Source organism: Arvicola amphibius, chromosome X, assembly GCF_903992535.2.
Source record: "Arvicola amphibius chromosome X, mArvAmp1.2, whole genome shotgun sequence".
Taxonomy (NCBI): Eukaryota; Metazoa; Chordata; class Mammalia; order Rodentia; family Cricetidae; genus Arvicola; species Arvicola amphibius.
Window position 1 is genome coordinate 6,418,256 of NC_052065.1, and position 17,005 is coordinate 6,435,260.

General features: G+C 40.8%; 1 protein-coding gene across 3 annotated transcripts in view; it reads right to left on the bottom strand.

The window, feature by feature from the left end:
- Cdkl5 (cyclin dependent kinase like 5) overlaps positions 1-17,005 on the bottom strand; it is a 216,334-nt gene that overhangs the window by 14,275 nt on the left and 185,054 nt on the right. For 2 of the 3 annotated variants that reach the window (XM_038316661.1, XM_038316662.1), the window contains exons 17-18: positions 12,198-12,317; positions 8,977-9,367 (exon numbers count right to left, since the gene is read on the bottom strand). In XM_038316661.1, coding sequence (XP_038172589.1) covers positions 8,981-9,367; positions 12,198-12,317 — 507 coding nt within the window. In that variant the 3' untranslated portion in view covers positions 8,977-8,980. Of the gene's footprint in view, positions 1-8,976; positions 9,368-12,197; positions 12,318-17,005 lie in introns of those variants that run through there. The other variant, XM_038316663.1, reaches the window with a different exon arrangement.

The window sequence follows — 17,005 nt, forward strand, 5'->3', positions numbered from 1 at the left end:
GTCTAATACATGCTAGGCAAATGCTTTACCACTAAGTTCTATCTGTAGGCTGCAAATTAAAACAAAACAAAACAAAGTAGCAAAACATTCAACATTTGCATACTTTTAATTAATCACGAAGCATTAAATAATGCTATTAAGAAAAAAAATTGGAAGTGATCCGGGTGTGTGATGTGGGAGGTCATATGGGTAAAGCAAACTTTTTCCAAGTAGAGAAACTGCTATAAATTCGATCTCAGAGCCAAGAAGATTACATCCCATAAGTCATGACTGCTGACAGATGTACACCTCTCTGAGCACATGAAGTGCAGCGTTAGAGGACAGCTGAAGAACACCCCATAAGCACTTTTGCTTCCCCAGTGAGGCCAACAGCCCTACATGAAGAGCAAACAGAATCCACATACCTAATGTACTAGCCAGAGCGGCTCTCTACAGCCAGCTTTCCACAGTCAGTGAAATTTCTTCCCAGTTTGATGATTGAGTGGAGAGAAAGAGAGAGAGAGAGAGAGAGAGAGAGAGAGAGAGAGAGAGAGAGAGAGAGAGAGAGAGAGAGAGAGAGAGAGACAGAGAGAGAGAGAGAATGTGTGTGTACGCGTGTGTGCGCACACTCACAGAAGCCAGAAGATGACTTGGGATCTTCTGGATCTGGAGTTACGGGTAGTTGTGGGCCACCCATTTGGGTATTAGGAACTGAACTGAACTCGGGCCCTCTGGAGGAGCAGCAGCAAGGGCTCATAACTAGTAAGCCAGCTCTCGAGCCTCTCTTCCCAGCTTCTGGGAACTATCAACTGAGGCACAAATACACAGCATGATATTATGCTAGCTAACATTTACCAAAATTCTGTTAAATGTTTGGCAGCATCTCATTAGATGTTCATAACAACCCTAGGTTATAGATACTAGCAGTGTTTCCATTTAAAGACAAAGAAACTGAGGCACACACAGGGAAGCTCAGTAAGTATGTTGCCTCAAGTCATATGGGAGTTAAGTGATGAAGCCACTAGGGCTATCTATTTAACTACTTTATCAGCCTCCCTAGATTTCCAAGAAGTTGTTTCACCGAAGAACTGCTTCATTCTGAAATCCAATCAGTTACTACCAGCTGGGAGGTATAGTAGAAGATGGCCTATGAATGGGTGTAAGCCTTAAAAAAATTTGACCAGGTGGTAGTGGCGCACGCCTTTAATCCCAGCACTTGGAAGGCAGAGGCAGGTGGATCTCTGTTGAGTTCAAGGTCAACCAGGTCTACAGGCGAGTTCCAGGACAGCCAAGACTGTTACACTGAGAAACCCTGTCTCCAAAAACCAAACCAAACCAAACTCAAAACAAAACAATACAAACAAACGGACCAAAAAAAAAAAAAAAAAAAAAACAGGAAAGAAAGTGAAAAAAAAAATGGTATACTGGGCATGGTGGCTCATGCCCATAAACACAGGAGGTGAAGGCAAGATAGTACTCAGATAATTTTAAATTGGAAGCTAGCCTGAGCTACACACAATCTTTCCAAAATGAAACAAAACAAACAAAACCCCCATACACTTGACTTTGTCTTCGTTTCTTACGAAGCAGGGTCCTCTGACCGCCACATGCTTGCTGTGGCACATACATGTCTATACTCAGTGGCAGACAGACACATAGAATGCGAAGTTCTGAGTTTCAACTCTTACCCCCTTTTAAGGAAAGATATGTAAAATTGGAGAATAACTGACAAATAAAGTACCATGAATTTGACGTTTCTGTCTCCCTACCTAGATGTATATAGCTATGCCTCCAACCGGAGTATAAACTGTAGGGGTACAGCTACTGTGCCTGTATTTATACTGTCTCCAGTAGCATCCCCTTTGGCTCAGGAGAGTACACCCAGTTGGCCTAAACCAGACATCAGTTAACTCTGCCTGTGTATATTATCTAGCTGTTTTTGTGCTGTATGCACAGGGTTCTGTTGAGCAACAAAGCTTTTGAGGCCCATAGAGCCCGTTTTCTATTTGGCCTCTCTGAAAAAGTGCTAGCTAACCCCTGCCCTACAACCAGAAGCAATCTTTCAGAGTGGACCATTTTTACTTTGCAGTGCTAACCATGCCAGGTTAGCATCTCTCTTCATCCTCAAATTACCAAGTGAGCACCAAATGATACAGATGACAACGTTCAAGCGTGAAAGAAACCAAAGTTTTCACAATGCCATAAGGGGAAAAGAACTTTATAAACAGGAAAAAAAAACACCATTAAGTAACAGGATTTGCTTTGCTTTACATTAATTTCTCTCCTTTAAACTGATTACAACTTCAAAGGCCCATTGCCCTCATTTGAATTCGAACACATTCTTGCTTACAAAGAAAGAATTGAAATGGAGCTGCTTGATTGTTCAAAGGCAAGAAGGACCACAGTGCTCAAGATTGGGAAAGCCTGGCAGTCACGTGAGTCAGTGCAAAATCTGCATTTTATTAAAGACATGTGGGAAGATCCATTCAAAAATACATTGTGCTCAGTAAAAATTAACCATTTCATGCTGTTAATGAAGGTTACCACAGAGTAGATATTTGTAGAATATGTACAGCAACAATAGAAATTTTACAGAAGTTTAGAATGGAATACATGCCAGAAAAAACTTGATAAGATGTACCAACACATGATACAAAGAGTTATAGAAACACTTTACAAATGGTTCATAATTAGCTTGTGAGGAATTTTAAGTATTCAACACTTTAAATTCAGTTTGAATTCAAAAATTAAAAAGATTAACAACCACATCACACCCTTGCCACAGTAAAAAGTATGGAATACACTTTATATAATGGATTATAAAGTCTGTGCAATTAAGAATGTCCACTGATTATCTACCACACATCGGATGGCATATCCCTCTGGCTTATCCCTATTTTTGTTTTTAAGAATGAACAGGGGTTTCAGTGTCACCCTGTCCTGTGCCTTCCCAGATTACACCCTTCAAACTTAGTAAAGATTGAAGAAGTTCTGCTAATTGTCTAAGTATATACAGAATAACTACCTGAATTCAGAATGGCACAAAGCAATTCTTGGAGATTGAACTCTGGGTTAACTATTTTGTTTGGCTTAATTGTCTCTGTTCATCAATGCAATTACAGTAAGAACTGACTTCTTCCTATGGCCACATCGCCACTCCTCCCCGAGGCCACTCCATCACTGACCAAAGAGTAAACAAGGAGAGAGAGAGACAGAGACCGGTGACTAGAACCCACTGATCACCCCTAGGGAACACGGATTTTCTGCGAGCTTTGCTTTCCGCTTTTGGAAACTCGAAGCCAGTATGGAGAATCCACATTCTCCAAAAGGAAGAGCATTGTCTTTCTCATGAAACTCTACTGAATTTAAACCAGAGCTTTTGATGATTCTGGCAAGAAACACTTTAATCCCCAAACAGGGACAAAAGTCAAGGCATCTAGCATTTCGATTCCTGGGTTTCTTCGGGTGGGACCTGAAGCACAGCACTAGGTCCAGCTTGGCTATGCCTGAAATGACTCACAGCAGCCTTCTGGCAAGGGAAATCCCCAAGCAAAGACGTCCTGAGGGATTCTCAGCGGGTCTGCCAAACAGGAGGGGACACGGAGGAGGGACAGATAAGGCCTCTTTCTCCCTGATACTCTGCCTGGGAAGAGCAGCAAACAAGGCAACTTCTAATCTGCATACAACACGGAGACTGACTTCAGATTCCCAAGGAGGATCAATTGGACCGAGGATCGAAGGGGGTGGAGAGAAATGAAGGGCCTTCGAAGTGAAAGCAGTTTTACTCTGCCGGTTCTGCTGGACCCACAAATCCAGCTTACAGACTAGGACAATTTTATGTTTTTCTGGCAAAACAAGAGACAACTCTCCCTTAAATGTGGGAGTGAACAGTTGAATGAAAATACAAGGCAGGTCAAGATCATATTTAACAGCCTACAGTAAATAGAAAGAAAGGTGGGTCATGCCCAGAGAGGAGAAAGGTGGAGTAGGGACCAGACCAAATGCTGATGAATTAACGAAGCACTGTGGGCAACGATGATTTATGTAAGCAACTGGTTTGCACAAAGTCTACCATCTTGTATAGTACATTCAATTAAAAAAAATTGCATGGGCAATAGGCCCAGAGTTTCCTAGCCACCTGGCTTTTCCCTTCGGGTGTATACAAACAGATAAGGGGCTTCATTTTCTTGCACGGTTCCTCATTCATGGTTTCCAAGATTTTTTTTTTTTAATCAGTTGAACCAGACCTCAAGATAGTCTAGATTTCAGCTGTTCAAGAAGCAAAAGGGGAAACCACAACCACTTCCAAGTTTGGATTTTTCATGTGTTTGATTTTTATTTTCCGGTAATCTGCCCTTTTATAATTTGGTAGGGACCTTCTCCTAAGACTCTGGTCCCAGGGATTAACGACATTTGTACTGTCTTTTCGGCAGTCCTTTTTAAAGAAATCAGAACTGTTATTTCTCAAACCGTAAATGAACTTCAACGAACTTTTATTAGTGATGAAGTGAAGAAGGCAAGGAAATACTCTACTGCTTTCTGCCTTGGATGAGTTAACCATACCACTGCCTCAATTCACAGAAACAGGCATCTATGGATCTTCTTACCCATTTAGGGGAGTTCAGTAGCCCACTTGAATGCGGTAGGTAATGAACTTCTAGATGCAAAAGCAATGGCGCTCAGAACATAGGTGCTGAGCATAAAAGAGACACAGTTTTGCTGAGTCCCAGCAGTGACTTCTAATGAGTTACTCGTTGTCCTTGCCAAAAGTTCTGACACCACCAAGACCTAGGTGAACAGAGTGGACAAAGCCTTCTACACACTGGAAAAGTAATCCTCTGGCCTTTGAAAAAATTATACACATATGAGTTATTCTCACTACATGGCTAGAAGAAAATAAATGGCTTTTTTTCCTTATTTACTCTAAAGACTAGTTTAAGTGAGGATACTATGATATCAACTAAGAGGTACTGGGAAGGGAAAATGGGATAGCATTTCCTAGTGGAGTCCACTAATTTTCTGATTAGGAACATGCTAAACTGGCTAAGTCTACAACCACAACATACTTTTATAATACACAGCATGACTAGAGACTGACCAGCATAGGTCTGCTTAGAATTAAATTATACAACTGCATATGGTGAGTCTTAAAAGCATGTTTTAAAACAGATTTAACCAAAGCATACAGCACAATACTTCTAGAATAGCCACATCACAACCACCAATAAAGAGTTTTGCTTCTAATCAGTCTGCCATATGCTAATATTTGTAAAGATCTATTAAATGACTTGAATAAATAACAAAGACATTTTCTTTCGGCAGACACAGCTGAAAGCCATGATGCCTTTGAGCAGTTGGTAAAAATCATGCCAATCTGCCAGGCTGTTGTTTGCTTCTAAATATAAGCCTCATGGCTAAGAAAGATTTCCTAAGGCTGCTAACCTAGAATTTAAGTTCTCAAACATATATAAAGTAACTCTGGTTTCCTCCCAAAGTATGCACCTTTTAGCAGGTCCAAGACAATGGAAACAAACAATAGGATTGCAAGGATTTGAGAACAGTGGTAGAGGATTCTTAAAGAGAATATGATGCTGAGGAATTCACTCCTGCAGTTATGTAGCCTGGAAAGCCCAGGGCCAGAGGCAAGTTCTGCGGAGTGGTTGGCCTGGAGTGGTCTCGGGCACTAGTTATGGGCTGGAACACTCTCGAGGATGTCTAGCAACATCCTAGGCCTCTACTCACTAGATGTTGGTAGCAGCCCAAGACAACCAAATGCCTCCAGACATTGTCAACTGTGCCCTGGGGGACAAAAGTGCCCTTGGCTGAGAAGCGCTGCTGAAGAGGCAGCTCACTTGAGCCTCTAGGCATGGGGCACTCCCTTCTGGTCTGGGGCTCTGGAGAGTCCTAAACTTCAGTCAAGACCAAACAAAGATCAGTTAAAGTTTACTTAGAGCTTCAGAGAAGAAAAAGAGGTGATAGAGAAGTGAGAATAGAAAACCAGTGGAGCCAAGGTTCTTTTCAAAAGGAGATCAGCAGTAATTTCCTAACACAAAGTACTTCATAAGCCTCCAGTTCAACCTTTGTGTCCTTTAGGATGTCAGGGCAGATAACAGAACATGGAAGTCATCAATCCCCCCTGCTAAAGAAAATGTGGGGGTTTTGTGACTTTCAGTCAACTCCTTCCTGCCACAAATGGTATCTTTTTGAGGTCAATGAACGACCTACGAGAGGGGGAAGTGACTGTTAAAAGCTAAGAGAGGGCCTATTAGATCCAAGAGGAAATGTTACCGCCCCCATCTGGGAGCAGGAAGAGAATGTATGGGGTTGTAGATTCACTTACAGCTTCTTGAGGGTCAAGGAAAAGGCAGAACAGACAAGAGCTAAGAAGAGGATAAAAGAGCTAGCTCAGAAACACTACTTGAAAATGTTGTAGCTATTTTCTGGCTTAAATCTGGGAATGTAGGAAAGATAAGTATTGACTTCATCAGTTAGGTTTAGTTTGTTCTAGGTAGAAGGCAAATTATTCTAGCCCTTCTTTGAAGAACCATCATGAATATAAATGTTCTATAAACATCTGAGATCCCAGTGTTAGCAAAGATGACAACATGGGAAACCAGCCCCTTGGTGATGACGAGCCACTAATACCATAGCATGGCAATGGGACCTCACAGTTCCTAAGCACACAGCACAGTGAGAAGTCTTTCCAGAGGAAACAAAATGTAGTTTCTGTTTTGCAGGAGGAAGGGGGGGTGTACAAGATACCAGGGATTTAGTATGAAAAAGAAGAGTTAAATATACACCTTTTTAGTGTTACTATATCCAGGCAAAAACTGCTGAGGGTCTGCCTCACTTGGATAACCAAAGAGTTGCCTGGGAAAAGCCACAGTTCAGAGCTACCCAGACAGTACTGAACTGGCAACAGAAACGAGATAGGAAAAGAACTCAAGAGCATGCAAATTGAATCAAATTGGTTCCATGATAGTACCCAGTTGAGTTTCATTTTAGTGCCTATTATACTTATCAAAATTAAGCAGAAGCACCTTAAAATGACCTCTATATATAATCAATACACATTATAGTATTTATATAAATATGAAATATGCACACAATTTAAGCTTCAAAGAGTCTAAGACCTTTATAATCTTCATAAGCATCAGTGCTATGATTCTCAAAATCTCAGGGAAGGGTTAACAGTAACTCAGCATATTTCAGTGACAGCTGACTTTATTTGGGGACCGACACTCAGAATTGTGGATCAAGTAGTAAATACTGAAAAGTTACCTCTTTGAGGGATGGGAGTGATCTCTAAAAGTCTTATTGCTAAGAGACTACTTTCAAAACTCTATGACTACTGATAGATGATGGTGTTGAGGTGTTGATTTTTGTCAAAGATGGTCCAGAGACAGGTGGGTATAATGTCGGCCACAGGCCTTGATGAGACTTTATACTAACTCGGGAGTTGAAAGAGATCAAATGAGGGAAGGATAGGTCCTGTTCTGATGGATGGGGTGTATATATATATATATATATATATATATATATATATATATACAGGCGTACATGATGACCTTGTTATAAACAGTCCCAGGAAGGAAAAAAAGAATGTAGTAATTTTCTCTACATCTGGAATTGCTTCAGGAGCCTTTTAAATATATTAGAAGAGCAACAACAACAACAACAACAACAATAACAACAAAGCATTTAGAAGAAGAAATGCCATACACGTAGCTCATATCCCATCTGGAGGCAACATCTCCAGGAGGGCGGACAGCATTCAGGAGCATAGAGCTGGTTTGCAAGATCTGATCCGCAGACAGGTGCCTCTTACAACCTCACAACAAGGAATGTTCACTGGCAAATCTTTGGTCTACACTCTAACACTAATGCTAAGTGGAAGAGCGCGTTCTCTGCAAAGACCCATGAGCACCACTTCTGCCTATCCTCTCGTGTGCAAGTTAATGTCCCTGGACACAAATGAGAGCCACAAGTCTAAGCACAGAAGTGAAGCCTGCTGGGATCCTTGCTGGCTTATCCAACATTCTTCTCCTGTGGGCCTAGAGAAAGACGCTGCATTCGTCTGCTACCAAGGATCATCTAGAGGCTACTGCTGGGGCCAAAAAGTTGAGCAAAGCTCATTCTGTTACAGTCACATGTAGCCACAATTCAACTCCCTTTATTATAAGTATAATGCTCACTTCATATCACAAATGTATAAAAATATGGCAGATAGTGTCATAATGATACTTTCTTTAAATGAATATATTTATAAAACAGACAGTTATTTACCATATATATGTTTATATATAGAATAAAATACTCCTGATGCAATATATAAATGTTACTGTTTAGTTTTTATAGAAACTACTGTAGCTGTCCCACTGCTTCACAATGTTCCAAACAGCTCAAAATAACTTTACATTATAACATAAAAGGTATGATTATAACAGTACAATATTAATTATAAATAAATGTTACAAATCCTATCAAATATGGAAGCTTAGAAAACAATTTAAGACATACAGTTCAGCTGCTAACCCTTCAAAGGGATACTCCTAGATTACAATAAACCCCACATTTAGTCTAGTCACAAAAAATACATGGTAAGGGCATCGGTCAACATGAATTTTCTATCCCTCAAACAGCCAGGACATACCCTGGCTTCCCCAAGTTCAACAGAGATTGCACTAAAGCTGGAATGTAACGGGGGAGAAACTGGCAAGAATTTCTTCTTCCTCAATGGCACACTCTATCCATTCTCACACAAGAACTGTGGGGAGTGGTGATCCCTAAGGAACTCCCGTGGCTCTAAGATCCCTGACTAGCATTTGTGGCTGTGAGGAGCCAGATGGCCCCCCCTCACACACAATATTGCACACACCTTCATAAAGCTGAAAATACTGGCTTACTACCCTGGCCCAGCCCATTTCCCAGCCCACCCTGAACCCTCCCCTCCCAACTGGCATGTCTCCCCCCCACCCCCGCCCCCCCATCCCAGCATAAATTACAAGGCTGTCTCTTTTAAATCATTCAGATTTGGCATTCGTGAGCGATTTGTTCTGTTATAAGGGTGCCCGTTTGGCCCACCCTTGGCACCCAGCTGTTCAGAATAGGAAGGTCCCTCTGTGGCACTCCTGGACACAGAGGACACGTGCCATCCAGGATCCATCTGACCTGGCAGCTGAAGGGCTGGCCTGCCCTTTGGTGTAGGCTCCTGCCGGATGTTGCTGCTCCCACCAGAGGCCTGGCTCAGGGGGTGAATCCGAATTTCTGAGAAGGAATTTTTGGTTTGTTGAGCTGTTAAGGGCTGGAAACGAGGATCTGAAGAAGCCGGGTGATTGGTCGATGACGAGAGATGCAACAGCTTGCGAAGGGATTTGAGTGGTTGGCTCTGAAAGAAAGATTAAGGTGTGCACAAGATTTAATTTGGAGTAGACAAGGGAGCTGGGAGGACGTGGAGTTCAGGTGCAAGATAACTAAACAGAGGAAGGGAGAAGATATGGCTGGAGGGGCGAGTTCAGCTTTATCTGGTCTCTGGGTTTCCTGAAACAAGATTTTAGTCACTGCCTTTTAAATGAAGGCCTAGAAATCTAGAGAAAAATGACTAGAGCTACTCAAAAGTAGTGTCTGAAAGTCAGGGCTCCTTTGATCTGGCTACATCCTGTCCTTACCCAGATAGAAGAAGCAACAAGAGATAGAGGCATGCCTCTCTCCTTTTTCAGAAGACTTCCCAAATAAGTCTTCCACTTATATCTCACCAGTTTTAGGATTAATCTTAATTGCCAACTAAATGGATTTAGAATCCCCATGGAAATCCACCTCTGGGTGTGTTTGTGAGGCTGTTTCCAAAGAGATTTAATTGAGGTGGGAAGGTCCACCCTGAATGTGGGCAGCACTATCCCACTGACTGGTGTCTTTGACTGAATAAAAAGAGAAAGAATAAACTGGTACTCATGACTTTTTCCTGTCTGTGGATACAATGTGACCTGCTGCCATGCCTTTGCCTTCCCCACTGTGATGGACTGTACCTTCAACCTGGGAAGGTATTTTGTCACAGCAATGGGAAAAGTAATTACTACAACTCAATAGAACTTGGGCATGTAACCATATTTAGCTGCAAGAGAATCTGGGAAAATGTATTGTTTTAGGAAGCAATGAAGCAAGTTCAAAACTTCTTTCTTATTTGTTTAATGTTCGCTTTCTTTTGATACTAAATCTTCATGTACTAAATCTACTGTATTTTTACTTTTTCATTTACATATCTTTGAGGTGGGAATGGCCACAGTTTGGGCACTAAAAATACAAAGCATTTATCTCAGTTGCTCACAGAAGGACTGCTTAGTAGACTTCCTGCCTGCAGAAGGGCTGCTGGCCAGAGGCTCCACAGGGTACAGTGCTGTGGAGAGAGACTGGCGTGAAAGCAAAAGGCCAGGTCTTGAACTCCAACTTTGATCCTCTCTGTTCCTAGCCTTTATGTAGCCCAGGCTGGCCTGGGTCTCTGTACATTGCTGGGAAATGTTATTTTGAGGTGTGCTACTTTTGTTTATGTTGCATTTGTTTAACTCTGTGAAGTTACTGTGCTTGTCTAAAACACCTGATGGTCTAATAGCGAGGCAGAAGAGAGAAACAGGAGGGGCTGGCAGGCGGAGAGGATAAATCTGAGGAGAGATCTGGAGAAATGAGATCTGGGAACAAGAGAGAAGGGGCAGCACTTCAGAGGTCAGTGGGTCACCAAGTCACCCAGCTACACAGCCAGACAAGGAGTAAGAAGGAAAGAAAAGGTAGACAGGAATAGAGAAAGATCAAAGCTCCGAAGCCAAAGATAGGTGGGATAATATAAGTTAAGAAAAGCTGGTAAGAAAGAAGGCAAGCTAAGGCCAGGCATTCACAATGCAGAATAAGCCTCTGTGTGTGATTGACTGATTTGGGAGCTGGGTGGTGGGTCCTCCAAAAAGCCAAAAGAGTAAACACCACACTCTAGTACATATAGCCCAGGATACTCTCAAACTGTTCACACTCCTGTTTCCCAAGTGATGAGACTACTGGGTGGCACCATTCTGACTACTTTTTCTTTTTTTATTAAAATGATGAAATGAGTCTTTCCTAGTGAATTTTATAAAATTAGCAAGCAATCATAATAATTCAGAATCAGCTAGAGATGTGAAGTTACCGGAAAAGGGCTCCTTAGCCTCACGCCCTCAGATCTTTGTGTTCCTAGTTTGAATAATCAAAAAAATTAGGATATTTGATTCTCTATGCTCCCTTACCTCCCAGAATAGATTATGCTCTAGGTACAGAATATATATGGCCAGGCAAAGAGAATGGCAGTTTTGGAGAACTCTTGTTTATAGCTCCGAGTAACAGATTATAGTGAAACAAGTCAGATCTATAATCTTGTAGGCAAGACATAAAGCCAGGAGGTTTTGTTAGTTCCAGGACAGTTTGGGTGACACAGAAAAATGCAGGCCAAATTGCATTTAACTGGTAAAATGTTTTCCTAAGAACAAAAGAATAAAACACAAAGCCTATAAAAAGAGCCATTGCTTCTAAATCCCAAACAATTTGGTTAACTAAACATGCTAGACTTGGTCACTATGTCTATTATAGTGAATTGAAGAGATCCAATACTGAAGCATTTCCAATTAGCATAACTGTTTAAAACAGATGGTACCTGACCAAAAATAAACTTCAAGTTCTCCATTATTGCAAGGAACTATAACCCCATGTTACTGTATAATATGTAATTCCTAATATAAGTATTTGATTCTTTATAAAAACCAGTTTGGATTTCAGAAGTTAAATGTTCTTTTAAGAAAGCTTCTAGTGCCCGGTTTTCATGGCCCAATTTACATGCTAGCATCTTTAAGGTAACCTTAATCCTCTCACAACCTCGGTTTATCTTCCTCAATATTTCGTGGCATGCCATACTTTTGACTAAGATCTTTATGAATCTTTACCTCCCGAGATGTGGCCTGATTGTGGGCAAGAACTATCTCTTTTTCATCTCCCCACACTGGCCCACTGCCCTCCATGTTAGATGAAAGACAGTAGGGACTAGCTCTGTTCCAGTGGGGGAAAGAATCAATGGCAGGATTCATCCTGACCTCCAAAAACCATTAAGGCTACTCGTTAGGGTCTATTTGGGGGAGGCTCAAATTTTTCTTCATTGCTCTTCCATCCCGGGACACACTGTAGCCTGAAAGTTGGTGAGCCAGACTCACCTGGGTCTGCAGATCTGCCAGCTTCTCAGGTCGCCACTCCTTTGGTCTGCTGCTTGCAGTGCTAGAAGAATGAATGGCTTTCTGTAGGGTCAGAAGATCGGGACCATCAGTGTTGGGTACCTAGAGGGAAAGATGGAGAAAGATGCAACAAGCATCCCAATAACCCTAATTAAGATATACACCCACACCCAAGAGGTGACCCAAACTGAAAAGTAAATTAAACTAAACCAAAATTCAAAAGAGGGAGGAAAAAAACCCAAAAGGACCCAGTAAATAAAACCAAAACTCTCCAAATGTTCATGATGCAAGTGGCGCTAGGCAAATCCTGCTGCCTTCTTAATAATTTTCCCTGCATTAGGAAAAATTGGCAGATGTCATGCAGCCTGGTTAAAACCTTAACCCTTAAAGCATTCCCATGCTGTTAGTTTCAGTAGCTGTAAGAGAGAGCAGTTAAAGTGGACTGGACCAGGAACTGCTGTTGTATTCTCATCCCATACTGCAGTTAGGTTATGAACCAGTTCAATAAAACAAATTTCATGCTGGGAATATGATGCAAACTCTGTATTTGATGTTGTCAAAGAAGTCTGGGGGGGGGGGGCGCTTTCGAGGAGAGAGAAGTGGGGAGGTATGGTTTGAATCATAGTCCCAAACTGCCCAGTAAATCTGGGTCTGGTGTTGTACACTTAGGAACTGCTAGAAATTTATGCCACAGATTTCAAATGAATGCAATTGTTCTATTCAATGACTTTGATGGACAAAGGAGAGCTGTGCCAAATGCCAAGCGAAGCCATCGCTCTACACCTAGTGAGCAGCAAAAGCTAGAGGCAGGTAAGGAAAGAGCAAGTTACCAACTAGTACAAGCTGCTTTTTTCATGGAGCCTGCTAGCTCAATCAATTTGGTCAGTTCAAACTTGGTTTCAAACTTCCAACCAAATGGTAACAAAGTCCATGTGGTGAGCCAAGGGCAAAGACATTTGTTGACAGTAAATGTTAATCAGATTCTTTACAGGAATTAAAGGACTTCATGAATGCTGTCTGCTAACAACTGGCTAATCAGCCCATCCAAACCAGCCTTACTAGTTTGTTTAGTAGGCTTAATGCTTCAACTTCTTTAACTGATGCAGAAAACCCAGACTAGATATAGATATAATATATACATATATAATATATGTATTATATACATCCATATTTCCCAGTGAATTTATGGAACTGGCTCAGGCACTTAACTAGCACAGAGAATATGACCCCATGAAAAGAAGACATGCTGTTGTCGTCAGTAAAACAAGTTTACTGGAGGAGTTTCAGGGCTATGATACGTAAAAACGGGTACCATGGGTGGAGTGACTACAGGAAGCTTTTTCAAAGAAGAACTATGCTTTAAATGATTCTTTGAATTAAAAAGAGGAAAGAGGGATTTCTTGATGCTTGGATTCTCCCCGTTGGTGGAGTCTGTCTGTAATATAAGATACAAATGAGCTAATTGCAAAAGAAAAAAAAAGTAAAATAAATAGGTGCTTTAATTGAAACTACTAGGCCTTGGTAGTCCTCAGATGATTAAATAGTAACGCTCATGGAAAGACTGTCTGAGCTAGGCATCTAGAGAGATTATCTGTTACTTTTTGACTGGAAACAATAACGTAAGTTTAGGCAAATACAAAATATTTCAGAGCCTATACCATGATTATGGACTATAGCCCAGGAATGCCTAGAGACCTTTAGGCATCTGCTTACATCATATTTACTTAAGAATGTATTTATTATCAAAAATTATTATGAAGAACTGTGTGTAATGAATTACTGATGAACTTCAGTCATTTTCCTAATTGTTAGGACTTCAGTAACTAAAAGATTCTACCATATGGCTTGTTTATTACAAAAGAATATATATTTTAAGTCACTTTGAATTTCTTAGTCAATTATCTTGAGCTAGTAAATATCATTTGGAAGAGGATTACCACTGTGTGGGATACTAAGGTTAATTAAGCAGCCCTACTTCCACACTGTTAGAAATATATACCTCATTTAAAACATCTGGCACAATTCTGAATTCTGATTTCAAGAAAGTAATAACAGTTTAATCTTCAGGGCTGGTAAGGAGGATTAGTGGGGCACTTGGCAACCTGAGTTTGATTTCCAGACCACACAAAAAGGTCAAAGGAGAGAACCAACTCTACAAAATTGTCTTCTGACCTCTCTATACTGTGGCTCCTCTGCACCCTTCCTCCCCCATATCATGTGCGCACACAAAATTCCTTTCAAAGTTCAATCTTTAAATTGAAGTATCATTTCAAGCTGAGATGCTAAAGAAGATACAAATTACCAAGTTGGCCAAGGCACCATATGCTCTGACGGTTTATGTAACTCCCTGGATATACAACCGAAGCCAGATTCCCCAAGGCAGTTTCCAGACTTGCTTGAGTCAAAGGAGGCCCCTTTACAACACAGAATTATTTTTGGCACCTCTTTTCTCTCTTTTTGCTGCCTTAATGGTCAGAGAACAAAAATATAGAGAGATGCCGTGGGATTGTCTTTTCATTGGTGTGTGTATGAAGGCATTTGTGTAAATATCTGAGTTTTCCGGCTTTAATAACAGAAACCCTGCCTAGGAGTTAACTTGGGTTGCCAAGAAGGCCAGCAGGGAGCTCTCAGAGGCTGTTCACAGGGGAAGCCAGTTTTAGTCCTTACAACTCACTGGGTGACTTTGGACAGGTCACCACTTGCCTGGCTCAGCGCCTCTACTAGTAAACTAGATTTAGGCTACATCTAAAATTTAGGATGAACATAGGGTACCATGTTTGCCTGGCATCAGGTTTCAATTTCTTAGAATCTTATGTAAAAGCTTCCATGCCTTCAATATTTTGGTTTGCTCTACTTAGTTTTCTTTTTACTAAACTTTAGAAAGTAAAAACAAGTTCCCTTTAGTTACACTTGAATGTTCATTCAAAGGAAGCAGAGAGAATTTAATGCCAGGCCTTGGTGCCCGAGGTCTGGCACTCTGTGTGGACTGCTCTTTGAAAATCTGACTCTAGAGTCCAAAGCCCTTACATTTTTTTCTTAATTAAAATGGAGAAATATAAAAAATCTTTTGGTTTGGAAACCTGAAGGCATGAGGATCTGTGGAAAGCTATTCTGCAGTTAGTATAAATATTTAATAAAAAGTTTAAGTGGAGAGAATGCAAGAGAATACTAATTTTTCTATTATTCTAACTTATCTATTTAAATATTTAAAATCTGAACCAATATTGAATAATCAAGTTAGACAAGATGTATATACTATGCTTAGCCACAGTCAGGCAAGGGCTTTAGGTTTAACGTTGGTCTAAGGCAGACAAGCATTAAACTCTAAATTTATATACAAGACACCCTCGATTCTTCTCTCATTATTTTCTACAACACATCACAGGACTGTAGGCATATAGTTGACAAAAACCCACAAAATTTATAACAATGGCCAGGAACAAGTGTCTTAGGGTAATACTTAGTATAGATAATATGTTCTATAGACAATGGACAGAGTTTAAATTTTTAGCACTTAAAACATTTTAAGCATCCTGAAGCAAAGTCAAGTCTATTTATTCATTTCTTAATCCAGTTTCAGCAACAAATGTAGTTGAGTGACATTTTAATTTGACATTTCAATCTAGGCAAGTTTCAGTAAGAGATATAGGTACCCTTTTCCACCCCCATGAACATTTTAGAAATACCATGTAACCATTAAAACAAAGAGGTAACACACACACCTCTTTCCTCCAAAATTGTATGCACAGGCTAAAAAGCTATAGGAAAATACTAAAATCCTCATATTATTTATGGTAGATTTGTGCAAGATTAAGAATGATTTTTCTTTTTTCACATTTTTTCCATAATGAAATCTTTTGTTGCTATTGGTGGTGGCGGTTTGAACGGTTTTACTATGCAGCTCTGGCTACCCTGAAACTCACTATGCAGACCAGGCTGGTCACAAACTCTCAAGAGATCTGCCTGCTTATGCCTCCTGAGCTATAGGATTAAAGGCTTGCAATACCAAGCCCCAAGCCTGCTCCTGGCTTGAAGTCATTTATTTTGAACAAAATACTGACATTTAATAAGCAAGTGAAAGAATGCTTTACAAAGGTCTAGATTTTAAGGGGCCCTAAAAATATTTAGGATGGACAGATGGCTCGGCTTTTAAGAGGACTTGGCTGCTGCTCTTCCAGAGGACCTAGGTTTGAGTCCTAGAACCCATTTGGCAGCTCAGAAAGGTCTCAAACAAAAAGCCACTTTTAACATCTTTCAAACATCTCTGAGACAAATATCCTTACTATGAGTTCCATGCTTTCCTACTATTAAGTAAAGAAGACATCGTTAGTTAGCACTAAGCTATCACTTCTCATTTTGATGATGGCTTGAAGGGCCTCGGAAGCATTTAGTTTACTCCTAGGCAAAAGTCAATGAGGCCTATGTGAACAGGCCATTCTGATTAGGCAATTTTCTTCTTTAACAGAATGAGAGTAAATCTTGTGTGAAGTAAAGCTAAGATCCAAATCCAAATCATTGAGCATGGCTAACTCAATGTCACTTAGTTGTGAGGGTACCATAAAATGAAGAGAAGCAGGCTTCTTTTGAGTGAACTGCTCCTACTGTTCTCCTGGAGGCTTGTTCCTCCTCCCCCACTTTCTCTTGTTACTAGCTAGCTTAGAAATTTCACTCATGTGCTCCCAAACACTGATGAGTACAGGGCAGTACAGCTGGCCCGTTGTTCAGCCGCTCCTCACGATCTCAGGTGCAGCCTGTCTCCCAAGGCCCTCAGAAGTGAAACACCTTTTCTT